General features: G+C 39.3%; 1 protein-coding gene across 4 annotated transcripts in view; it reads left to right on the top strand.

Moving 5' to 3' along the window:
• Window positions 1–24,230, top strand: part of LOC147331293 (guanine nucleotide-binding protein G(s) subunit alpha-like) — a 56,190-nt gene extending 31,960 nt beyond the window's left edge. For 3 of the 4 annotated variants that reach the window (XM_086293521.1, XM_086293522.1, XM_086293520.1), the window contains 8 exons: window positions 3,962–4,059; window positions 16,477–16,531; window positions 17,817–17,890; window positions 18,018–18,076; window positions 18,319–18,439; window positions 19,305–19,435; window positions 21,918–21,985; window positions 22,608–24,230. In XM_086293521.1, coding sequence (XP_086149647.1) covers window positions 3,962–4,059; window positions 16,477–16,531; window positions 17,817–17,890; window positions 18,018–18,076; window positions 18,319–18,439; window positions 19,305–19,435; window positions 21,918–21,985; window positions 22,608–22,754 — 753 coding nt within the window. In that variant the 3' untranslated portion in view covers window positions 22,755–24,230. Of the gene's footprint in view, window positions 1–3,961; window positions 4,060–16,476; window positions 16,532–17,816; window positions 17,891–18,017; window positions 18,077–18,318; window positions 18,440–19,304; window positions 19,436–19,588; window positions 20,458–21,917; window positions 21,986–22,607 lie in introns of those variants that run through there. The other variant, XM_086293523.1, reaches the window with a different exon arrangement.
• Window positions 24,231–27,025: the final 2,795 nt, after the last annotated feature.

Below are 27,025 nucleotides of genomic sequence, written 5' to 3'. Positions count from 1 at the left end.
TTGGGTCTATAAGCAAGCTCCAGTTCTTAACATGAAAACTTTGCATAGCTATTGTAGCTTTTTATACAGCAGGAAGTTTACAGTCCTGCATAAACTGTAAGGGAAAGAAACTGGTAATAAAATAACAAATTTATTGGTAAAGCCATATTTACATATTACTGGTTACTGTATTATTTAACAAAATAAAGTTAAAAAAGAGAATAAGTGAGTTAGTTGTTACTCCTAACTGAAACACTTCTTTTCTTCTTAAAGCCAACATTGTTAGCTGATTTACAAGCTGGTCTGACAAAACAACCAATGGATACAGATTTCACCCAGATTTAAACTTTCCCACTTTTTTATGTTATTTTAATTATTAGATTCTTTTGGCCTTTTCTTTTTGTAGTTGAGCTGATCATGATAACAAATTACATCCTTTGTAGTTGTTGGGTTTTTGTTTTTTGGCAGGGTAAACAAATTATTAAACGAAATTATATTTAGCAATATTTATAAAAAGTTTTTGTGTGCACTTTTTTTTCTTTGCTGCAATTTATTTCAAATGGTGCTTATTGCTTTCGATTGATCATTTATTCTGAAAAATGTTCATCTGCTTCTATTTTCTTAACTGTTTATCCAGTTTAGGGTTGGAGGAGCATTAGAGCGTTTCCCAGCTGACACAGCTTTTAGCTATCCTAAACTATAAATTCAAAGCCCTTAAATCCAGGATGCAATTACAGTCTCACTTGTTTTTACGTCATTACATTCAGTTTTTCTAAGTTGGTTCAGAAGGAAGTTAATGTCATTGTCACGATCATTAGACCTTCTGAATTCCAGCACGTCCAAAACGTTGCTCTGAGCTCTTCCCACAGTCTACAGGGATAAATTAAAATAACAATAATGAATAAGACTGTGTGTGTAAAGACAACAAGTAAGTGCATACAGTTCACCTGTATGCATGCACTTTGGGGACGATCAATCAATCGGATACAGCGAAACGTTAAAGTTAAAATCCACATGCGTAAAATAAAATAAATTCTAAAAACTGCAGTGGCGGATACATGACCAGTTAGTTCTTCTGTTAAGTAACAACTGTTTCCTGAGTTGAGCAGTGCCTTTTGAAAAAGTGTGACAGCACCTTAATGCCAAACATTTATGTCATGTGCAAAATCTCACTTTGTGCAACATGTCAGAAGATAAAAAGTTCCCAGGGTTAACTTTTCAGATGAGTGTACTATGAAGCAAGATTACCGGTAGTGGGTTTCTGTGGAATGCCGAGCTGAAAGCCAAAGTTTTGTGCGCTAATTGAACTTAGCTAGATCACCACAGTCGTTTCAGAATCACCGCGTTTAGAGCGTGCTCTAAGAGCGATAAAGATTTTCTGCAGAAGGAATGTGTTTTATACATGTAACCTGTTGATCCATACCTTTAGGAAGCAGACTCGTTGGGAACATGCGAACATGCAAAAGGCCCTGTGCTGCCAACCTTTCCCAAGTTTGTTTTATACTCTGCGAACTGCAGCTAATTGTGTTTTTAGCCTATGAGTAAAATCGTGTTCACTTTGATCTGGTGACGAATTAAACTTATTTCTACAACTCATGCATTAGGTCATGTGACCCACCTGAATGAACTGAGTAGCCTATAATATGTTTTATAGTTTCACACTTTGCACCTTTTGTAGTCATCAAGTTAGAAACACACAGCAGCTTCTGATAGCGTACCATAATTAAAAAAAAAAAACCCCAATCCCATGTCCTCTTTATTTGTTGCATTTTTGTTTAATTTCTTATATCCTGTATGTATCTTAATCACCTATCCCTCTGTCAGAAGTAGGCAACATTCAGTCTTTAAATTCTGTTTGTAGGAATAGTCAAGGGATACATCAAATGCCCCCTTTTTACATGAGCATGCGCAGAGCCTAAAAAAAGAATGGGTTAACAAAGAGAGCTAGTTACCCACCCTCCCCAGCTAATGTAGATGAAGCCTAGCTATACTGGACTTGCTACATAGCAAGTTATATCTCTCAGAGTGTTTTGATTCTAGCCCAGCTCATAGCCTTTAACTAGTCTTTACTTGTCGGACCAACTCTGCAGTGATAGGTGGAAAACACAGTGCCCAGCATTTGGTTAACAATTACACTGAAGCTGGTAACACTTTTATGGCGATTTTCAGTAACTTTGTCTATGTTACTTTCCACACACTAACAATAGATTGCCACTCATATACAGAACGTACAAATTACCCAAAAGGCCACTTCTCTAAAGTGAAAGGCTCAGCTGATAACCCATGACTTCTACTCATTCCATTATCCTACTTAATCCTTCCTGATTTTTTTTAATAGTATACAGTTTAACTCTATGTCTCATAATGGCTTATTTGTGCCTGTCTCCATTGTATGTGACAATTCTAGATCACAGTGAAGATAGGCCCCTGCGTAGTGACAGTGTAGCCTTGTGTTGGTACAAAGCTCTCCGTTTCTACATGAACTCTGTGAACTGCTCTGTTTCCTGCTTATATCAGTTTGCTCATCTGCTGCTCCTCGGCGAGCCGGCCTTTAACTCCAAACTAAGCTGGGGTGTATCACTGCCCCCCTCGGCTGTCCTTAAACGGTTTCAGCCATCGAGAACCAGATGAAAAATACAGCTGTAAGAAAGGGACACAGGCCTGTCCAAGATCACACTCAACTTTTTCATGTATAACTAGTCACTAATATTAAGAGCAGATCGTTAGTTTGTCGGTCCTTCTGTATCCCGCCTTGTAAACGCTACATTTCTTGAACACTTTTCAGGCGATTTCATGAAACTGAACTCGGTTAAACTGATTACACTATAGTGATCAGGGTCACAGTGACATCACAGGAAATATAAACAAATGCTTAATCCAATAAAATAATTATGCGATGGCATTTTATATTTAAAAGGTCAAAGGTAAACTTCACTGTGACATCAGAATGTCCTGCAAAAGCTGACTAAATGCGACAGCAGTAAGTGTTAGTCACATTTGACCAACTTTAACTGCTTTCCCTTTATTATTGTAGGGTCTTTACCTTACAGTATAAAGCGCCTTGAGGCAGCGGTTGTTATGATTTTCCGGTATATAAATATAACTGAACTGAATTGAAGTGAACATTTGTGTGACGAATAGAACGTGTATACGCTACATGTGGTTGCAAACAATTATGTGTTAAGGCTAGCTTAGCACATATTTTGGACTGTTTGCTCAACTTTTGGAGGTCAACACAGCACATGTTGCTTCCTGTGTGAAAGGCCCTGTAAGTTAATGATATCCAACATCTGTAATGCATAATGCGTGGCCCAAAAGGCCCCCAAAAATCCAAAAACATGCGCTGTTGAGAGAGAGAAAGTGAGGAACATACAGACTAGGAGTTTATCACTTCCAGCACAAAGAAACATCTGACATACAACACTGGGTGATTTAGCCAATTGTAACTGGGTAACATAAGTTGACAGATGTAAGCTGAATTGCTAAAACGGTATGAAGTCTTAACTTTTACTGGCTCTACTTTGTTTAAAATGTCTAACCTGTCTGTCCGGCGCCCTTCATGGTCCCCTCGCCTCACAGTGAACAAAAATGGGGAAAAGTTGGAGATAAGCGTCTCTGCAAATTAGATCACGTTGCAGTTATTTAAAAATCAGGACATCAGAAATATTTTGTCTCATTTGATAATAATGATGTCTGGCTGTAGTTTCTCCACACACCTGCCGAAATCTGGGCGTGCACTTCTCCAACCACGCCCGTGCATTCCCAGAAACCTTGTGGATATGTGACGCATGACTATAGGGAGGGAGATTTGATTTATTGTAAATCGTAATTGAAATTAATTAATGCAACTTCAGGTGTTGGTGGAGGTTAACAACCATAAGGTGGTAATTCTTGTTTTTACAATCAGTTACCCTGTTTCCAGTCGCAGAAAGCCGCAGATCTCAGATGTGTTGCTGATCCAAACAAGCTTTTGTCTTTTCAGGAGTTTTATGACCACGCAAAGATCCTCTGGCAGGACGAAGGTGTGCGGGCATGCTGGGAAAGGTCCAACGAATATCAACTCATCGACTGCGCACAATAGTGAGTCTTTGCTTTTCTTATACTATTTTCACCTCTGTACGTACACTAGCAGTTAAATACGGGCACATTTCTAAGAACTTCCTTCTTCGGGTTTTGACACTCAAAGGTGAGACATATAAACCATTTAATGTGTGCTCTGGGGGGGGGTTGGGTTGGGTTGTTTCCCTGTGGTTTATGTGAGCTCAATGTGTGAAGATAAATGGTGATAATGAATGCAGTGCTACTTTGTCAAGTGTATTTATTTTGGCTAGTTTATTTTAGTAGTTTTGTAGATCATTTCTTTAGGCTGGAAATAATGATGTGTTGTCTCTTTTTTCTTTTCTTTTTTCTTTTTTTTTTTAAAGGATTTGTGGACTTTGTTATGGTGTTGGTATTTTGTTAGTTGGTCCACCACTTTAGTATTGACTGAAATATTTGAGCTACCATTAAATTGGTTAATATGAAACCTCTGACTCACGTTAGTTGTCCCCAGTGGATAGTTCCCTTGTGGGGACACCAGGGGATTCCCTTTGTAGTTTGGACTAAAACCTTTCTATAAAGGTTAAAGCCACTTTCAGTATGAAATGTTGCAGGCAGTCTATACTTGCAGTTGTGGCTTGTGTATGCCAAAAATGGCATCACAGCTGCTGGTGTGCAGTGTCCTTTGGTGACGTTTTGGTTTGCCATGCACCTTCTAGCTTTTGTAACCTGAAGCCTGCGATTATATGTTCTGCAAAAAAAAAACCTGCTTAAAACTTAGCAATCGCTTTGTTTGCATACTATTATGACCATTTAAATTTTCTTCTCAGTTTTGACACTTACCCATGCACGTGTTGACATAGCTTATTTATTAAAACATGGATTTTCCACATGGTAACGAGTGCTGTTGAGAGCATGCCAGAGCAACAGGTAGCAATAGACCCCAGCACATAGAAAACTTTATAGAAATATTGAATCCTACAGACAATAACTTTGTGCACATGAAAAACTGAAAATGAAGGCACGCACAGCATGTGGGCAAAGGCTTGATATTCAAGTGTTTATCATTGAAAAGTACACTGCTACTTCTTGTGCTCACATTTATGACTATGGTGCTGTGTTGACGTCACAGTTCCCTCAAGCAGCCACTAATGTGTCAGGCCAAACTGTGGCATAATTAGTAAAAATGTGTTCATTGCATTGGTTCAACTATTGTTCCTATTTTGTGCTAATTAGCAAATATTAGCTTAAATGTTAAGCTAAGGTAGTAAAAACGGTAAATGTTAGTGTCATAGCGTCAGCATTTAGCTTAGAGCACCTCAATGCCTCCATAAAGCCTCAAAGAGCTGCTAGCATGGGTGTAAAGAAGCATCACAGATGGCCGGTGTTGGTCGCACCAATTAATTGCGATTTTGGTCATTTTCTGACTAAAATTTGTGCTCACCCAATCTAAAGTTTCCATGATGCTTGGTTACAGATGTTCCTGCTGTGAATTGGACTGTTGAAAGGTTTCGTTTCCATGTGCTGGCAATTGGTTTTTTTCTGTCAGGTGGATTTCTGGTTAGTCTTTGCTAAACAAAGTGCAGACCTTTTGGATGGTGATAGTGTGTGTGTTTTCACTGATGGGGAATTGGTTAATCTTCCTGGAACATCTTTTTGTGTTTTCTGCATTGAAATTTGGAACATATTTAGAGGAACATTAGCTTGAACTTCCCCAACCCGTGCCGCCTGACTCTCCCTCTGCTGTTCCAAGCACGTTATCTTTCCCTTTGGTCTTTGGTCAGTCTGGCTTCATTATAAGACACAAAACGATCACATGTGTCAGTATGGGACGTGTGCTGACTGTTTCATTTGTCGTTGTGTGTTTAAAGCAAGTATCAAATATAAAAGCTCTCATAGCATTATATTCGTCATTTATTGCATGGTCATAGCATGCAATAAATGACTAGATATAACGGTGATGCATGAATTCAAATGGCATATTTTACTGTAGCAGCCGGTTAAGGGGGAACTATTTTTAAACTGCTTCACATATAATTAGTTATCGAGTTTCTAACCTTTGGGTTTAGATCAAAAGAGGAAGGAGTGAAGCAAAAAGTAAAGTTGTACTGCACAAATTCATGTTCAAATTGTAAGACTTTTGATATGTTACAAATAGTTAAATCAACTATTTGATGAAACGCTTAATGAATGACTTTGCCTCCCAGGATTTACTGTTAATCTGTAGGGACTACATGCCACCAAGTCCACCTTCAGCTCTGTGTGGCATGTTTTACATAAAATCTCACTGTAGTAACTCAAGCAATCAAATGAATGAGGAGTGAATTCTGTATACATTTCCAAAAAGTAGAATTATAAGTTCTACTGCATGTGAAGTTGTACTTTGTGCCGTATTTTTGATGAGTGTACTCAGTTACTTTAGTTACTCAGTTACTGTCTTTGTGAGCGTATGTTGTCATTGGGGGGTGTGTATGCATGTCATTTCCATGTTGCAAATGCGACCACAGTTGTTTGTCGCAGTCACAGTTGCGTGTGTGTGGCACTCTTATGTTTTGTGGGAGGCGGGTGGGCTGACAGCACAGGCTGTCAGTGAGATGATCATGAAAAACCATCACTGTAAGAAGTGTGATTGAACACATGCGGCGTTTCACGCATCTGAGGAGAGACAGCGATTGAAAATGACAAAAGATCGAAAAGAGAGATTGAAATTGAATGAGGGTTTTCCTCTGTTGCAGGAACCCTCTCCTCCCTTCTCCTCTCCTCTGTCCTCTCTTCTCCTCTCCTCTCCTCTTCTCCACACCCAGCAGCCCCAGTGTTATGATGGATCAGATGTTGGGCTGGGTGGCCAGACCGGAAGTGCTCCCCTCCCCCCTCTGTGTGCTTATGTAAACGGAGAAGCAGAGAAAGAGAGAGGGGAGAGCTATTTTTAACCCAGGCAGGCTGCAGAAGGAGAAAGAATGAGCGACTGTGTTAGAAGAGAGAGACAACTTCAGCATTATTGATGAAGGTTGTTAGCATTAAATGAAAATGTCAACCCTGGATCAGCACAGGAAAAGTGAGGCCCACCATGTACACCTCCTGCCTCTCTCTTTGCAAAGATCACCTGACCCGTGTCATGATCGGGGGGGGGGGGGGGGGGGGGGATAAAATCAGGAAAAAAAAGGGAAGAAGAAGTTGACATGGCACTGATGCTTTGTCTCTGTGTGATTAGAAGGAAGTCACTGAAGCTTCACCGGTTCTCTTTTTGCTCCGTCATGCTCCGCCGTGATGCATCATTATTGTTGCTGTTTTTCCCCTATGCATTGAGGATGCACTCTAACTGTAAGATGTTCAAATGCAAAGTCCACTCAGTGCCTCGTTGCCCCCTCTGCCCAACAGGGCTGAGGCGAAGGGTTTGTCAGGTTTCTATTGTCTCATCATATACAGTATAGCAGTGTGTAAGTGTCGCTGTAAGTGTAAGAATTTTCAAGATAAGTGGAAAAGAGAAAAAAATCGTAATTTTTATTTATTTATTTTTTCAAATTGCTTTACTCATCACTTCACAGACTCTGTTACCTCATACACATAACAAAGGCGAATCCAAGCTTCTTTTGGGCGCTCCCTTGCTAACAAACAGCATGCCACAGTGGATGGCTTCCCATACTTGATTTATGATTTTTATGCTGGTTATCCTTCCTGACCTAATCTCCGAGGGTTTTTTGTCTCCTGCTCGTCTTGAACCAGGGATCTTTTGCATGTCAGACAAATGCATAAATCACAAATCTATGGGCATAGTACAGCCAGGGGTATTATTCTAAGTTTCTTATATTATTTGTATAATATTCCTAACCTTGCAAATATCCAGGCTTGCAGTGGTAAAATTTGCAAGACAAAAATGGTACATATATCCAGAAAATAAGAGGGATTCTTTGAGATTTAAGACACAAATTTATAAGAAACAGATGTTTAAAAGAAAGAAAAGTTGCTTTTATTTTTGCCGAGCTTCCACATCATGTCAAAGTGGGACGTTAGAGGTTTTGTAGGCCTTATTTGGCGAGTCACAAATACACAACAGTGGTAGTACAGACTGCACTTTCTACAGTTTTACTGCTGCTGCCATGTTGGATTCCAAAGTTGGAGTTGGTGTGACTTTGCTGACTTTCCGAGTGGGAAGTCCAACTGGAGGGGGCGTTTGAGCTGAAAATCCAGTGGAATTCTGACTTTCCACTTCAAATGGCATGCAGCATCATTCCTAATATAAGATGGACTATTCAAATATAGTCTTTTTTGCAGTTGGGGTTAGCAACAAGTGTTTATTTTATAATAACCCTTACATTTCTTATCATCATAAGAAATGTAAAGCATTTTTAAAAACCTCTGTGAAAGGGGAATATCACCTGTCCAAAGCTTCAGTATGGTGAGCGCAAATTATATTATTATTTTAAGAAAGATTTAATTGGATCAAAGATCAAGTTGAAACGTATCTGACTGCTGTTCCCAATTTTATAAACTTTAGGAAATATAAGGTTTGCTTTATTTTTTTTCCCCTAAGGGCATGCTGGGTAATCTGGCCAGGTAGTATGGCAGTGTGGAGGAGGCTCTGTGGCTACAGGACACTCAACAAGATGCCATAAAAAAGAGAGGGATTAAAAAGAGAGACTTGTTTAAGTGTTAGATACTTGTTAACTCAGAGAGGGTTAAATATTTGTGTGGTTTCTTTTATTTATGTGGTATTTATTGTATGACAACATGCAATTGTAAAAAGTGCAGCATGGCTAATCTTTTGAAAATACTGCCATATTGCTCAAAAATATTCCCAAACTTTTTCAATAATATCATAAATTTCACGCATTTTTCTTGAGATTTTATTTTTTTACCTAAACCTCTGTAAATTTCAGGATTTTTCCTCATTAATTTACCAAATTAAGAGAAATCACAATTAATTGTTGAATAAGTACCTGATTTTAAATATGTCGAGTCTTGCACATATTTTTGCAAATATTTATTTATAATACACCTCTTTTATTTTATTTTTATTTTTGATATTATTATGGCTTATTGGAGGATCAACTAACTGTTTTAAAGTCATGTCCTTAGTTGTAGCTTCTTGTCATCTCAGTGAAACATCTAAAGGTTACACCTTTTTTCCATGTTTTGTAAGACTTTAGTGTGGGTGGTAAGCAGATTTCATCTTTGGACAGAGACAGATATGCTTCTAAGCTAAGTGGCAGCTTGCTTTTTGTCTGCAGAGGCATCGTCTCCTCCATCTCTAAAAAGCAGATTGCCACCAAATCTGAGCCCTTCCTTCAAATGAGAAGTAGAAAGACGCTTGTACTTGTGGCCTAAAGACAAAGAAATAATGCAAACATGTGGCCAAAAGGAAGTTATGGAAAACTAAGCCAATAATGAGATGTTGCTGACCAGTTGGAGACAACTGCATATTTGGAAACAGTGAACAAAACTGTACATACTTTAGCACAAGTCCTTTGTAAGCTTTACACAGTCTTCACCTTTTGTGGATTTTTTGAAAATACCATGAATCATTTTGTGTTTGTTTATGATCATTGCTGATCATATGAAGATTGTTTTCCTGTAAGCTCTGTTCCTCACACCGAGAGGAAAAAATTGACTGGAGATCATTCTTTTAACTTTAAGGCAACATCAGCCTGAACTTAAACATTTGCTTCCCTGACTTTGTAACATGTAACAAACTGTACATCCAAAAATAAGTACATTATTCATGTAATTCCTCCGCAGGGGTCTTGTTTCATCTGTCTGACCCTGCTGTCATTTACACCGTCATTCTTCTTTACCTACCCTCTTTCTTCCTGTCTCACCTCCTTACACACACCTTCAGTGTGGAGTGGAGCTGTCAGGAAACAGATAATAAGTGAAATAACGTTAATTGAGTTCACGAGAACACATTACGTAGCTGCTTTTATTCTCAATCTGTGAAAAATATAAATGAAAGCTAATTTGAGAGAAAATGTTTTTTAAGCATTTGCTGAAGCTGTCAGACCGACTTTTATTTCTTTTTTTAAACGATTGATAAAAATGATTTGATGCAGAGCGTGAACTTTCTTCCAGGATATGCACAAGCATGTAAGGCAAGCATAATTGTTTGAGCTTTTCAGCCATGTCGACACACTGAGGTCAAGTAAAAAAAAACAAAAAAAACAAAAAACTGCTGTAATCAGACACGGACAAGTTGCTGGTATAGTAGCCGGTGCACAGCTCCTGGTATGTGGCTTAGTAAACACGGAACAACGTAAAATTGGATAAATTAATTATTTAGTCTCTTGAACCAGAACGATATTGATGTTGTATATTGTTTAGGTCTCCTGTTACCTTATTGTCTGACTGCTTTTTTATTTTTAAATGACAGTATAGAGGTACCCGTTGTGTTAAAATATGACGAGGAGTACCTGACCTGAAGCTGGGAGTGAAGATGTTTTGTTTTTACAGGCTTTTATTTTGAAGGACTCTTGCGAAACAGACTTTTTTATGCATTATTTTATGAAGCATTCCTTCCATATGCAACACTTTACTAACAAAAAAAATACATAGAATCTTAAACATGAGCCCCAATGAAATGCTAATGTTCCATTTGTTCATATATTAAAGTGGATAAAGTAATAATGTATTTGGGGGGGAAAGTAATTTTCTATTACTTTGTTAAAAATTAGTTGTGCCATCTATAATGCAAAATAACGTCAGGATTTTGCATAAAATAATATAAACAGCGCCACGCCATAGATTTGCAACACCAGATGTAGTGGATTTTTAATCTCTGCTATATATTTTGTTTGGTTTTCTTCTTCTCAAATGTTAGGAGTGTCTTTTTTTTAAATTGGGGGTGTTTGTAACTGTAGGAGAAGTCACTCAGAGACGTTACGTTTGTGCCGCCTGGCCATGATACCGGCCGAGAGTTACCACCGTGTTTATTAATTGTGGATTCTTTGAAACGTTATCCCAGCGATAATGTGCCAGAGTCCCCCTAAAGTACTTCTTTGGCACCCTCGTACTCCTCTTCTCTCCCCCCGTCCTTCCTCTGCTCTCGCCTCTCTCTGTCTCTCCGTGATGTGTGGCGGTGTTTGTGCAGGGACAGAAAATGGTTGAGATTGAGTCTCTGACTCATCCTGAAGGAGGAGGGAGGGGAGATGAGGGATGGGGGCAAAGACGAACTGATTTTTTTTGTGTTTTGATGGGGTGGCAGTGTCACTGTGTGTTATCCTGAAGATGTTTAAATGAAATTTCCAGGTGTGTGCAAGCTGCAGATGTTAAATGTGTAAATGTGTTTGGAGACGGGCAGCTGTGGGAAACTTTGCTGCTGCTGCTGCTGTAATCTCGCCGTCTTGTGATTTTTCTGAATGCTGTTTAGATGTCTCGTGTTTACTTAGTTACTTTTCCTTTATTTTTCTTCTTGTCGTTGTCTTTCTTTCATTGAGTTTTGTATTCTTTTTTACTTTACTGTACGGGATTTGTATTTTCCTTTCTGGTCCTTTGGGGGGTTTTCTTCATTTTTATGCCTCATTTAAGGTTTCTTCGTGACTTTTCTCTGGGCTTTGTCTCGCTTTAAAAAGTTTTCTTCATGCTCTTGTTTGTTTCTTTTTTGCTTTCTTTTATTCTTTGATTTCTGATCATTTGTTCATCAATTAATTTCATTTTTTGTCACGTTTCTTTCCCATCTTTGTCAGTTTCTTTAAAGTTTTTATGCTCTCCTTTTACTTTTCTCTTTATGTTCTTTTTTTCCTCTAAACTTTCCATTCTTTTATTAATGTTTCACTATCCTGTTCATTTTTTTTATTTTTATCTTTGATTCTTCTCTTTCGTTCTCTTTTTGTCTTTCTCTTTCACTCTGTTCTCGTCTCCTCCTACCTTTCCTACTCTTATAATCTGTTCACTTTTCTCTGTTTTCCTCGTGTGTTAGTTCTTTAATTGCCTTCCTTATTTTTTTGTCGTTTTCTTCTCTCGCGCACTTTTCCCTCTGTTTCCTCTAACCCACTCCATTCCCTGAATTTCTTTCTTTCTGTCTCTTTGTTGCTCGCTCCATTCCTCTCTGTCCCCTTCTTCTGCCTTTCTTCCCTTCTTTTCCCTCTCCTCTCTCTGTCTGTCTCTCCCTCTCTCTGGCCTCTCTCCAGCAGCACAAGATTTGGAGCCGATTGTCTATTTATAGCGCCTGTGGTTCTGTCGCCATGACAACCAAGCTGGAGGCCAGGGCGCCAGGGAGCTATTTTTGGAGCAGCTCTGTAATGTCAGACATAGCCTTCTCTCTCTTTCTTCCCTCTCTCTCTGGATGTGGTGTGTGTTTGATTAAGGATCGGCTGGCGAAGCCTTCGGTTTGGTCAGCTCGTCGCAGTGTGAAGCGCTAACGTACAAAGAAGCGGTAACCCCCTCAAGTCTTGCACCGTCCCCCTCCCCCCACCTACCTATTACCTCCACCTTGAGGAAGCACCGAGACCATTTTTTTGTTGGGTTTTTTTGTATTTATTTTTTTGAGTGGGCTCGGTGCTTCAGAGGCTTGTAAAGCTTCAGTTTTCTCTCGTGCAGCTGAGATTGATTTCAGGCGCCTTAAGTGACACGTTTGAGTGTCTGCAGTGAGATTTGCAGCAACAATAAAGACACAATTTAAAGCCCTGTTAACGTAAAAAAAAATACTAAACTGCATTTTTTGTAAATCTGAAAAAACAAATTTAAGTGTTAATAAATGGCCAAATTATTGTCAGTAAAATTGACACTAAACTATATTTAAGGATTTAATACTTAAATTTACAATTTTAAAATGTATCCTTTTTTTTGTAAACTTCTAATAATCTTTTAATTTGTTTTCACAGTTTTCCTGTTTTACAGTTTTACTGTTAATCAGCTTCTCGGGAATGTGCATTTTCTGTATTTGTAAAGGTTTTTGAGCGTCTTCATTTTTTACTTTTGTGTAAAGACATGGTGGTTGAACTTCTGAAAACTTGCTTGGACATGAATAGATTTGAGGAGATGTGGAAAGAGGCGCTTTTTAGGGACGCAATCCTGCTCGCTGATTTGTGTGTGTCTGCGTGTGTGTTGTCACACAGCGGAGCTGCTCGGACGCGGTGGGGCAAAGTTTTCCAGATGCTGTGTGTTTGTATCTTGTTATACTACAAACCCTGATACAGGTTAAAATACTTTAATTATTACTCTGGTACTATTAAACTGTTAACACAGTTAATGTGTTCTTTGATCAAATACTGGCTTTTTTTTTTTTTTAAAGAGACATTTCATAACTGTTTCTCATATGAAGGTAATTTAAAATTAAAGTACTATGATCTGAAAATTTGGCTCCCTAAAAACATAAAAACCTGCTCCGTCCTGTTACGTTTGATCTGTTTCTGTTTTATCCTTACCAGCTGTAAGGTTGCAGGCCGGACGACACAGTTGTGTATCAGAGTAATCTAATACTGAGTAGAGATGAGGACGTATGAAAGCTCATAATCTGAGTAATCCTTTGTTCTAATACTGCCACTTTTACAAGATAAATGCATTATGGGAGTGTTGTCAGCTATGTTGGGACAGTGCGCCGCTGCTGTTACGTTTTTTTTGTTTGTTTGTTTTTCAACACATGAAAAAAACAAAAACAACTTCATCATGTTCAAAATTACACGTGCAAAGCAGATCCAGTTAAAAGGTGTTTTCATAGCAGTCCAATAGGCTTTAATTATTGTAGCAATAATATAGAAGAAATTTGGTAATTGAACTTTTGTTAAAAAAAAGTCTATTTTTAAAAATATAATTGATAAAACATGTGATTTTTATTTTATACATTTGAACAAGCATATTTAAATATCCTTCAGGGTTGTTTGTGTGGCAATAAAACAATGAATCCAAATAAAGAATTGAAGTAAATATGACATTTTAAAAATATGTAAATGCTAGAGTATTTATTTTTCATTTTTCCACAATCGTGGCCTACATTTATTGTATCTGCAAAAAAGAAGAAGAAAAGAAACCCAAAGAAAACAGAAGAATGAATTTTAGCTTTTCTTGTAAATACTGGGTCATTTTTAGCTACCAGACAAGTGACCTGTGTATATTTCCAGAGTTTAAGTCACCCTGTCTGCTACCCAGAATAACCCTGTGGATATACATAACACCGTAGACCTCTCTGTTACTGGGGCAGCCACTATTATTTAGTTCATCTTAGTAGGCATGGTTATTATTGGCACTTCTCCTATTAATAGGGAGAAGTGCTAAAAATTGAGCAGTGTGTTTGTCCTGGGCGTGTTGATGCCTCAGACCGGAGCTGTAGATAAACAAGATTTTGGCCTCAGCAGATGTTGGGGGCAGGCATGTTAACTCTCATCATTAGAGCTGTAGCTTTCACCTTCACCCAAAATGAAAGTTTTGTTGTTGAGGTGCTCACTAATAATGTAATGTTATGGGCTGAAGTTTGACTCGAAGGTGCTGAGGTGTGGGAGCACCTGAGCCACTTGGCCCCTGCAGAGAGCGGCTGGTACCAGACCGGCTGACTGCCTAATGGTCTTTCTGTGTGTTTTACATGAATATCTGTGTCAGTGCGCATTTGTGCAGAGAAATGCGCATGGCCCGCTCTTTGTCTCTGCGAACCCTTTCTCCTCCCTCTCCTTCCTGGCTCAGGGGTCTTTTTGTCCGTTTGTCCAGCACTGTAGCGCCTGCAGACGCAGCCCCCCGTTCCTCTCAGTGTGTTACCTGCAGCCCTTCTGTCACATTTCACCCCTGCCCGCAACATTCCTAGTTATCTCAGAGGGGGCTGCATACCTGTTCTCTGAGAGGCGGCTGCAGGCCAGTGTCTTGCCTTGCTAGTTGTAAGAATAGAGCGTAGACAATTATTCAAAGCAGACAGCCGGGCGGGCCGGGGAACAGAGTGGGAACGCAGTATGTTAGCAACTACTCTGTAACAAGCAGTCAGGGATTACTTAAAGCATTTTGGTTGGTGAAGCTTTGCAGAGATTTAAAATAAAATTGGTTAGATGAAGTTGCAAGCAGTGCTTTAACACATCAAAGCCATGTCTGTTCATTTTTTTTTTAAATTAGCAAGCATTAACTGTGTGGCTACACTTTAACACTACTGCACTATAACCCTCATCCCTGCTTAAAACATGCTGCTCAGGGGAAAGCTTTAATATTTAAATATTGTTCCGGAATTTTGTGAAGTAGAAATGCATCAGAATAAGGTACATTAAAGTACATTAAGGTTAAAGTACAATAAGGTACAATAAAGTACATTTAGCATATTTGGTGTTTTATTTTAACAATTTGTATGGAGGTAATTTTCAAGTTTCTTTCTACAGAAAGACTCCCATTGCATTTCAAGCTATATCTGTTGGAGACCCTGTAATTATTTGTACTGCATTTCACGTCCATTCAGTATTTACTTGAGATCTTGTTGTTTAATATAACATGGTAACACACACGAGGAAGGGCTAAAGTTTAATATGCAAATGTTTAAGTTTGAGAGCAGAATCCGTGATTGAAACATTTGCATGATATTAAAGCTGCGATTGTGAAGTTTTCAGCTCAGTTTCTGTAGGAAAACTGCAGCACTTGTGCTCGATCAGTGCAGGCGAGTGCGACACTGCTGCTTAAAGATAATCACCAAATTCCTTTCGGTATAACTGGCCTGAATTCAGCTCACTCCTCTTTCCATGCCACAGCTGAGCAACTCTTCTTTGATAATGTTTACCTCTTTACATCTGAAAGTCCCGTCTGGACAGCTTGGAAGTTTAATTTTCCACCTTCATTTTATTTACATGCATGTGCAGTGGCTCGAAGGGAGATGATAGGGAAGTTGTTTTTTTTTCCTGTGTGAAAATCTTATTAATGCTGGTGTGCATGTACACGACGGGTACTAGTGTAAAAGTGTCTGTGGTCCAGACAACTCCGAAAGAGTCGTCAGGCTGCCTCACACACCTTGAAAGCATACACCCGTTCACACAGACCATTAACATGCATTTGGGTAGGCGCTCTTCAAAATATGAACGCGCTGTAGGCCTGCATACCCACCCACGCACACACACACACACACACTTCTCCTTCTGTGCAAGTACTACTACAGCAGCTCCATTGACGAGGCTTCTTCAGTCTGACAGAGCAAACGGCTGCCGGTGACTCAGACTGGCTGCCTCTGATCTCGCTGCGATTTCAAACACTCGCCCCCTCGTGGCCATTCAGGGACTCATATCCTCCATGTTTCCCGAGCTCTCATTGCTGTGCTCGGCAGCAGCGCTCGGCCTGTGTTTGTGTGCGTTTTTGAAGCCAAACTCTTCCAGTCTGATAGGTTGGTGAGTTAAGGAGGATTTTAAGTTGCGTTTACAGTTCAGTAGGTTTTATTTTGAAGATTACTGTGGTTAGTTAAAATGGACTGATTTACTGTGAAAGTAAGCAATACATTAGTTTTATTGTAATATTGTATATATATTTTTTCTATACAGTTCCAGCTGAGATTTAAAAGCTTTTGTGTTGTCTTTGCAGCTTCCTAGACCGGATTGATGTGGTCAGGCAGAACGACTACACACCCACTGATCAGGTGAGGCAGTCAGCACTCAAACACCAGTTATAACAGTTTTTATCATTTTTATTTAGTTTTGTAAGTTTCAGTTATATTCTGTTATTTTATTGTTTAAAAATGTTCACCAGTGTTTAGTATATTCTATAATGTTCAAATTGAGCAAAAACGAAAATGGAGAGTAGTTTTTGTTTTCTATTCCAGTTAATCAAAATGTTTTTTTCTCTTGTAGCTTTCATTTTTTGAGTTTTAGTTCACTGTAATAACACAAACAGGATTGAAGGTGATGAACCACCAGAGCAACGCCTGCCAGACATTTGCATTTATTCACCAAACTCAAATAATATTGCAATAACAACCTGTAAGCAGATTTTCAGGTTCCCATCATGACACACTCATGCTCTGTGTATATTATTTGGAGGCACCTGTGCCTTCCCTTCTGTGACGTGTCAAAGTTTAATCTTGGGGAAACTCGAGAAGAAGTAAAAAGTGTGAGTGTGTTTAACTGTGTAGCCGGAACCAGACAAAGGATGTGAACTGCAGTACACGTCATATCATACGTGAAACGAGCGTGTGCAGATGGAGATGTTCACGTCCCAACGACCCGTGTGGACGTGGAAAGCATGAAGAGACCTTCATGACGGCATTGTAATTACGCATCACCACTGAGGGCAGCAGAGCCGTGCACAGGGCATGTTTGCATATAGAAAATGTGTGTCGTTGTGTTTGCAGAAAATTATAATTACCACATTTGTGGCAGTTTTTAAAATCATAGTTGGTGAATACTTTCTAGATTTTTATGTACAATCAGCTGTGATTAGCGTAGAAGCGAGTAAGAACAGTGCCGTGGGAAATGGAAAGTGAATATAGAAAAATTAAAAGTAAAATGAGTGTGGAATTTATCTGCTTTTATTTGATTTAGATAGCCAGATAAAACTTTGAATTTGATTGTTTTTGACCTGTTTTTACAAAAGATCTACTCATCTACAAACACTATTCATTATTAGGTGTTATTATTCAGTATGTCTTATTGAAAATGGACTATATGCACAGCTTCTTTTTAAAATTATTTTATTTATAATGTGTATCAATACGGATAAGTGCATAATATGAACTGTGTCACACATCCCGGCATTTAAGTTTAAATGCTGTTCCCTAGATGGACTTTCAAGACGCACGCATCAGTTATCTTTATTTGTTTTATTTCCTCACGAAAGTCGACTTCTTGCCCATTTACTGCCATTTTATGCTTCATTGTCCACTTGTGCTTCCTTTAACCCTCCTACTCCTTTTTTTTTTTTTTCAGGACCTGCTAAGATGCAGAGTACTGACATCTGGGATCTTCGAGACAAGATTTCAAATAGACAAAGTTAATTTCCAGTGAGCAACCTCAATGTTTATTTATCACGATGTGTGCGATAGAGCGAAAGTAAAAAAGTCAAATAAAAGGATTAATACTGTTTTAAAAGTGTAAATATAAAACTTTTTAACTTCCTCTGTCTCTCAGTATGTTCGACGTTGGAGGTCAGAGGGATGAACGGCGAAAGTGGATCCAGTGTTTTAATGGTAGGAGATGATCCTGAATTATTTCTGAAGTATCTAACACTCACTTTGCTGCTTTTTTCATGTCATTGGGTTTATAAAGTTACTAAAGCAGATATATATGTAGTGTTCAGCAATCCGTAACTGGATTGAAGCATGTGCGTTCATTTAAAGTCCAAGTTGAGAACAAGGTTGTGTATCTTGAGTTTTTGGGTATTTTTATTCATAGTGGTTTTATTAATCCTGCTCTGTGTTGTGTGCCGCAGATGTGACAGCTATCATCTTTGTGGTGGCGAGTAGCAGCTACAACATGGTGATCAGAGAAGATAATCAGACTAACAGACTACAGGAAGCCCTCAATCTTTTCAAGAACATTTGGAACAACAGGTCGGAGACAAATTTTTCTTTGGACACATTTCTTTCTTTTCTGTTTTTGTCTTTTTTTGTTTGAAGGTGAGGAGACAAAAGGGAGTCATAAAAGCCAAGAAATGTTGCTAAAAAGACTATAGAAACTAAATGCTGTGACACTTTGGTCCCTTTCTAGCTCCCTTTATGTAGAAGGTAAAGGGAGCAGACATAAGAGCAACTTAAGAGTGAAGTATATGATTACTGTGACTGGTAGTTTTCCATTGTTTGGGCTAAAAGAAAGTCATATACAACAATACAATACAATAATAAAACTTTTACTTTGAGTTGAGAGGAATGCCTAGTTACAAGCCATCTTGCACACAGCAGGGAAATACGGGGGAAAAAACAAAGATAAAATAGGATCAAAAGAACATGAGACATGATGTGAGCTTTCTGTTAGCTGTGCAAATGAAAACACAAATCAAGCTGGGAAGGTTTGTCATCTGAGGGGCTGCTGCTTTTGCTAGTTTGGTAAGAGAAGTCATTTCTTTTCAGAGATAAGTACAGTAAATTTAAACAAAGCGCTCGATACGTTTACGTGAACGGTGCACTAAAAAATTCTTCTGAAAATCAAGAAAATGTGAAATTTCTGATTCAGGGTGTATATGTAGAGGGACAAAGCTCTGAGCAGACACCATGTCCGCCTTTGACTCCATATGGGCTGTTTATGGCAGAAGCTCTAAGACCTTTTTAACCCAGAACTCCAGAGAGTAAATTATTGCCGTGTTCTCCAGCCAAAGTCTATTAAAATGTAATTTCTACTTTTAAAACAGTGACTCTCCAGCAACACATGTTTTGGGTCTGAAACTAACCTTGGTCTGAACTTGCTCACTTCCCTCCGCAGGTGGCTACGGACCATTTCTGTAATCCTCTTCCTGAACAAACAGGACCTGCTTGCTGAGAAGGTTTTGGCAGGAAAATCTAAAATTGAGGAGTATTTCCCAGAGTTTGCACGCTACACTACGCCTGATGATGGTAAGGCTGGCGCTCTTAGATCTGCTCATCTTCATCTTGCTGTCAGTCTTTTTTTCCCCCCAAACATTATCCCTGATGATATAACATCCCCAGAACTGTCCACTTTAATACAATAATATTTATATAGCTCCTGTTAACAACTTTCATCTCAAGGAACAAGTTAGAGAGCGTACAACATCAGAGGGAGAAGCTGTATTATCCAAAAGTTCACTATGAACAGGCACTCCAGAGAGACCACCAGCAGACCGAGACTCAAAGAGGGGAAACAATCCAGAGATGACAAAGAAACGGAAGCGTGGCTACAGCATGAACAAAAAACTGGAGAGTACACTTTATGATGTGCAGATGTTGCATATAAACCGACCAGAGCCAAAGCCAGAATAACAAAGGGATGGTTCATGATCACCTAATACAGTCCTCCCTGGGAGCTGGTTCCACAGCAAAGCAGCCTGATAACTGAAGGCTCTGCCTCCTGTTATCCAGTTAGATCGTGTGTCCGTGTGACTTCACGGCCGGAGCTCTTGGTTAGTTTGAGTTCTGAGTGCTCCATCGAAATGTCACACATGCTAACGCCCGCAGTGCACTGACATGTTAATATTAGGGGTGCAACGATATTCGTATCGATATTGAACCGTTCGATACAGTGCTTTCGGTTCGGTACGCATATGTATCGAACAATACAACATTTGTAATTTATTTTATCAATTTTCCTTCTGACGATGCTGTCTGTGTTGAGCGCTCAGTGAATCTGTGTTCGACTACTCCGCCTAGGCTGCACTGTCGAGCGCAGATCCACTGAGCGCTCAACACAGACAGCATAGTCAGAAGGAAGAGCGCAGGGCAAGCTAGCGAGACAGAAGTTAAGCTCTACTTGCAACAGGCAAATTGAACCTCATTCAGATCTGGCGTTTGGAATTATTTTGGTTTTCATGTGACGTATGACCCTGAAGGTAAGCGAGTCATGGACTAAAGTAAAACAGTATGTTGGATGTGCCACGCAATGCTCAATTACATTGGTGTGAACTAGTGTGTTAGCGCAGTTAGCTCGTTAACGTGTTGGCCGTCTAGCCCCATGCACGGAGTGATCGGTGGTAGCTCGTTAACGGAGATTTGCCGTGTTGTGGCGTTAAGGTCATTTCAACGAGATTAACCTGAAAGCACTAGTGGGAACACAACGAATATGACTGCACATTTACGCCGACATCATCCTAGTGCAAAGACAAGTGGAAGCAGACAAAAAAAAGCAAGCATGCTACTAACTTTAGCCGAGTCATTTAGACAGCTGTTAGCACATGATTCTCCTTATGCTGCTGAGAATATAGCCCAGAAGAAGCGGATAGTATAGCTTTTATTTTGGAAAGAGCCATTTCTCTGTAATAAACTCTCTTTTCCAAAGATGAGTGATTCCTCAATCAGATACAGGGCTTGCAATATCGCTAGCCCGACGTCCTGGAGCTAGCGATTTTTTTCAGTCGGGCTACCAAAATCTATCTCTTCCCTGCCCGTCGGGCTATTGTAGGAAAAATATATGTCAATGCTTTTGCATTCTTTCAGAAATGTAGCTGGGTAATTATGTCATTGGCATCGGTGAGCCACTGTCAATATGTGACATATTGAAGTCGCGTTTGAATTTGCGCTTGTTTTTTTGTTTTCACTTTGCAATCGTGCGAACTGTGTATAGAGAGCGACAGCACTGATCTGTGAGTGATGATAATTTGTGCACCAATTCCTCTGACATCGTCTTATTAATCGTTAGCTTACTATGCAAACATGACAAGTGAAATCTCCCGCAGCTTACACATGTGAGAGGTTGATCGCGCAGAGAATCGCTGAGCTTATGTGAGTGAGCGTGTAAAAGCATTTCAGTTCTGCTGAGCCAAATAAGACAGGTCAGGGTGAAGAAGTGACAGCCAAAGAAAAGCTTACCACAAAACGGAGAAGTTATGACAAATCAGACTATAAGGCAAAAAGAAAGTGCAGCTTTATGGTTTCATGGACAAAATCATTTCTGTGGCTGCAATATGACGAGCTAAATAACCAGGGCTGCACATAAGTGGTCCGCAGGTGCGCATTCGCTGTCAAAATAAAAAACACGCACAAGGGTTAGGGTTAAATTTAAAAACTGTACTTTTGAGTTAAAATATATATTTATAATTTTAATAAATGACAAATTAAGAAGGCATGAACATTTTTTTTGTATCGAAAAAATATCGAACCGTGACACCAAAGTATCGAACCGAACCGAACCGTGAATTTTGTGTATCGTTGCACCCCTAGTTAATATGTAAACATGCTGAGGTTTTTCTCCTCACGCTCAGTGAGAATCAGTAGTTACGGTCCTGAGATCAAGTAAAGTATTGGCCATTTTTACCAGTTTAACTCTAATGTGGTTTATTCTGTGGTAACAGTGCTGCACCGTGTGACTATTTAATGCTGCAGCGTGAAGGTGACTCGAATGTGACCAGATTTCTTCTTCCAACAGCAATACCAGAGCCAGGTGAAGATCCCCGTGTTACCAGGGCAAAGTACTTCATACGGGATGAATTTCTGGTGTGTACAAAAGTCAAAGAGGCAAAACCTGTTTTGCCTCTTTGACTTTAGTTTCCCTTTTTTCTATTCTTTATATGACATAAAAGACTAATATGAGGTTTGAGTTATATTCCTGACAAAATTCCTTTAGAGGCTGATTTACATGGGATGTGGTTTCCAAATTGGCTTGAACTCCACTCAGTCTCTCTACTCTGGCACTGCTGAAGGAGCTGAACATAGTTTCAGTGTTTTTGAGCATTTGATGGACCGCTTATGTCCCAGAGATGTAGATTTTGTCACTACACCAGAGTACATAAACTATCAATGTGTATCAGTGGGTGAGTATAATACCTGCCACTGGAAAAAAGTTCTCCCTCAGTTTGGTGTTAGAATAATTATATTTTAATGAGTATACTGCATATATAAGTGTTCTCTGATTTTCGCCCATAAGGTTTTTTTTAACTTTGGATATTAGGAATGTATGACAGCTCAATAGTTACATTAAAAAAATACATGATAATATAGAAACGATAATATACAGATACTCCCTTCTATATAATAAAAAGTGGTAGACAAGTTTAGATCAGCGTTACTCTGCGGGCATCGTCAGTACCAACTAGTCTTTGTGTGTCTCTTTTCTCAGAGGATCAGCACAGCCAGCGGAGACGGGCGGCATTACTGTTATCCCCACTTCACCTGTGCGGTTGACACAGAAAACATCCGCCGCGTCTTCAATGACTGTCGCGACATCATACAGAGGATGCACCTACGGCAGTATGAGCTCTTGTGATTGGCAGCGGCGTCCAATCTTACCAAACTACCTATCATCATACCTAGCTAAACACCCCCTCCCGACCAGTTAGCCAATCACTCATCCACTTCCACCAACTTCACCTAACATCTGAGCAAGCAACTGAGCGCCTTGCCCTCCCCTCCACTCCGATACAGCTTCTCCCGATAAACACAACTGCAGAAAAGCTGAACAGCGGAAAGACTCTTTTCAAAACAAAGGAAACGTTGTTACAGATACACCACATCATCAACTATCAGCCTGGACTGACTGCTGTACTCAGCCACACTTTGACCCAGGAAAGAGGGTCAGGACTGGAATCCCTGAGTGTAGGCGAACTCTCCTTTTAGCTCTCTCTCAGTTAAATGAACACACATGCTCACAGGTACACAAACACACACAGATATGAGAGACGACTTCAGATAGGTTTTAATACAGCAGTAAGACGCATACACTCTCACAGAGCCTTTCAAAAGTCAAGTTCTACTGCTTTCCAAAGTCGGCAGAGGCTAAATTGAATAATGCCTTCTGAGAGGGACGAGTTTATTCACCTAGTGCTGAACACGAAGGAAGGGAACGGCAGACAGCGAGGGTGGCAAAATGATACAGAGGAGGGCTGTTTTGTGCCCAGAGATGGACAGATGGACTAATTGACTAATGGCTGCCTGCGGACGTGAGCGTGACTCTAACAGAAGACCACACGGCTCTTCAAGAATCCAACCAAGGAGGGATGCAGAAAACAACAACAGAAAAAAAGAAAAAAAAATAAACAAGATGAATATCATACAATGCATAAACTCATGCATACCAGTGAACTTCATGCAGTGCAAAAAATCCAAGCTATATATATAGATATTTATATATGTGTGTATATAAATATGTATATATATATATATAAATATATAAATATAAATATTATATATTCCTGTAATAACGCAATTCAACTTTTAAGTTTTTGTTAGTTTTTACCCCATGTTGTGTGTGGGTGTACACTGTGTGTGTGAGATCTGCCTTTGTGCACCATTTAAACCTCCAACAGCCACACACACACATACACACATATATAAAATATATACATCCTCGCCCCCTTTGCTCCTGCTGCTATTTGACAACTATTGAATATGTGGAATTTTTATTTAACAAGGAAAGCATGACGACGCAAAAGGAACGTACGAAGTTGAAGAAACGACTCGTCGGGGCTGGATGCGACATTCTGACCTGGCAGCACACACGGACACACTAACACACACACCCGTGCACATGCACTCACAGGCCTCCTTGTCCACACTATGACCCACCTCCACACCGTTTACCTTTCGTCTTGTTCTCTCACTTCTCCCATTCCCACCTCCTCCCTTCCTGGCTTTAAGTACGTCTGTCTTTATTTTACTGCTGGACTATTATTCCTGTACAGACTGTAAAATGTATTATTTTGTACAACTTTATTGAAAAAAAAAAAAAAAAACTTGTAGAAGATCCCTGTGCCTTGATCACGACTGTACGTGTAAAAATGAGCTAATATGTAAGTTATGTTTCACTGCGCTGTACAGCTGGACGGGTCTGTCCCACCTCGTCCGGGCTAGCTCACCCCTCCCGCTGGGGAGGGTGGTTGTGGGGTGGAGGGGGACGGGGAACGGGCATCGGATCGGGCGGAGGCCTTTCGTCTGTTGCTTAGTTTCCATTTTATTCCCACATTTGTTTGTTCGTTGATTCATTTGTTTTGTTTTGACTCTCCTCTGGTTTATATGATAGCGTTGGAAAAAAGAAAAATGAAGGAAAAAAGATAAGAAGACACACCACTTTAATGCTGTGTAGTGAACGATACTGAATCCTAACACAATTTAATATATATATATAAAATATATGTCAGATTTTATATTTTATATATATGTACTGTACACTTACCTCCCCATCACCCTTGTGAGCTGTCGCCCGGGTTTCCTTTGCTTTCTGTCCGTAACCTGCAAATATTTTCAGGTGGTGGCAATTCTGGGTGCAGCGGGGTGGGTGTTCATTTCTCTTTTTTTTATTTTTAGCTTTAACTCTTTTGGAGAGGAGGGAAATATCCAGTTGCAAAACATTGCTTGTTTCTACATAAACCAAATTCTTTTTGCTCAAACAAGAGGAAACGGTTGTTTTAGTCTTTGGTTTGTTCTTAGAAATCGGTATATTAGATCAACATTACACGAGCTGAAGCAGTCGCTGTCTAACACCTCAGCCACGCAGTGAATCCAGTCCTTAATGATTAGTGGGGGGATTCATATTTTATTAACCTTATTTTCTTTTCTTTTTTTTTTTATCACAAGTGGTAACTGTTCAGAGTATATCATGTTTTATTCATATAGAGAAAGAACAAAGAGTGCATAACAAATTAAAAAATAAAAACAAAGTCACATATACACTCACCAGCCACTATATTAGGTACATCTTGCCTGTACTGGGTTGGACCTCCTTTGGCTTCAGAACTGTCTTAATTCTTCATGAAGAAGGTGCTGGAAAAAGATTCCTCAGAGATTTCAGTTTATAGTCATATGACAAAATCGCACAGTTGCTGCACATCCATGATGCAAATTTCTCATTCCACCACATCCTAAAAGTCCTCTGTTGGGTTGAAATCTGGTGGCTGTGGAGGCCCTTTGAGTACAGTCAATATTTTAAACACGTTGAAGAAACTAGTTTGAGATTATTCAAATTCTGTGAAATTGTGCTTTATATAAAGGAGATGGTTCAACTGTGATCATAAAGGAATGGATATGGTCAGCAACAATACTTGCTGTTTAAAGTTTGGTACTAAAGGGCCAAGAGTGTGCCAAAAAAAGTCCCCACACAATTAGACCACCAGCAGCCTCAAGACACTCACACACAGCAGGATTTATCCGTGCTCTCATGTTGTTTAACCCAACGTCTGACGTCTGCAGAAAACAAGACTCATCAAGACGGAACATTTTTCTGCATACCTTTGTTGTAATGAGTTATTTGGGTTATCGTCTTACCTGTCTTGCCTTCCTATCAACTTGAAGCAGACTGGCTATTATGCAGAGCACCTCTGCTCAGTGGATATTTTCTGTTTTTCAGACTAGTAGTAGTAGTCATTTTAATTTAAAAAAACTCAAGGTAAAAATTATTAAAAGAAAATCAATTCTACAAATACGAAAATATAGAACAAGTGAAAGAGCAGCATGTTCACAATGGACTTGACAGAAACTACGAGGCACCTCAGACTTGACTAAAAGGTGAATTTCAAGAAATGATTGCTGCTTTCTGGATGAGCCCTGCAAAGTCTTGTCAACTTTGGTTCTTAGTCAAGAGCTGGGGTCTGAAAGAAGTTTGGAGGAGGACCTCAGTGACCTAGAGCCACAGTATGGTATTAGAACTATTGTTCTATATTGTGGTGCTGGCTGATCCATGGAGTTCTTTAAAAGCAAATGATAAATAAATTAAATCTGTGATTTGCGATCATCCCAAAAAGTCAAAGATTTTCTTCATACAGCATAAGTCAAACGTTTCATGGCATTATCGACTAATGTGGCAGCGTGGCAGATCCACATGTTGGCAATAATAAATATTCTCTTTTTGAGAGATGTAGCCAAAGAGTAACATGTAACGAGAGAGAAAAGGGAATAAAAGAGGACCTAAGATGGAGCCTTGAGGAGCACCACATTTAATGGATTTTCTGTAAGTATATAATTATAGGCCTGGAAACCAATGTCCCTTCTTTAGTTTGGGACATTGGTTTCCAGGTCCATGGACTATTGCTTTTACCAAGGTATACCTCATAACTGGCAACAGAGCGTATGGTTAGTTTTGATACTTTTTTTATGCTTTTTATATTTACATATTTGCCAAAGTCACATACGAGTGGGGATTTTACAAGAAAAAAATTATATTTTGTAATTGAGTTTCTACAATATTTGCTAGTTTTCCATAAGTCATTTTTCCTGTATGTTGTACATCTTAGAGCAGTGAATAATAACACAAGATTTTTATATTCAGACATCCAAACCGCCACACATTTTATGATTAACAGTGTGAAGGGAAAGTATTAGGGATGTAAATGTAACAGCCTTGCAAATTGCACACACTGTTTCGCTGTAGGATTATATGGTGAAGCTGGTAGCTCAGATTCCTCCAAGATTTTGCAAGTTGTTCACACTTAAGGTTAGGCTACGGTTACTTTGACCTCTTTATATGGCGAGACAAATATAAATATATATAACTCCATCCATCCATTTCCACTTCTGTCATGGGGCCAGGTGGGGTACACCCAGGAC

The sequence above is a fragment of the Aulonocara sp. 'chitande type north' Nkhata Bay genome, linkage group LG5, assembly GCF_057382095.1.
Source record: "Aulonocara sp. 'chitande type north' Nkhata Bay isolate Kocher_YH1m ecotype deep benthic linkage group LG5, A_spYH_male_GT1.1, whole genome shotgun sequence".
Classification (NCBI taxonomy): domain Eukaryota; kingdom Metazoa; phylum Chordata; class Actinopteri; order Cichliformes; family Cichlidae; genus Aulonocara; species Aulonocara sp. 'chitande type north' Nkhata Bay.
This window is presented reverse-complemented; position numbering and strand designations above follow the sequence as displayed.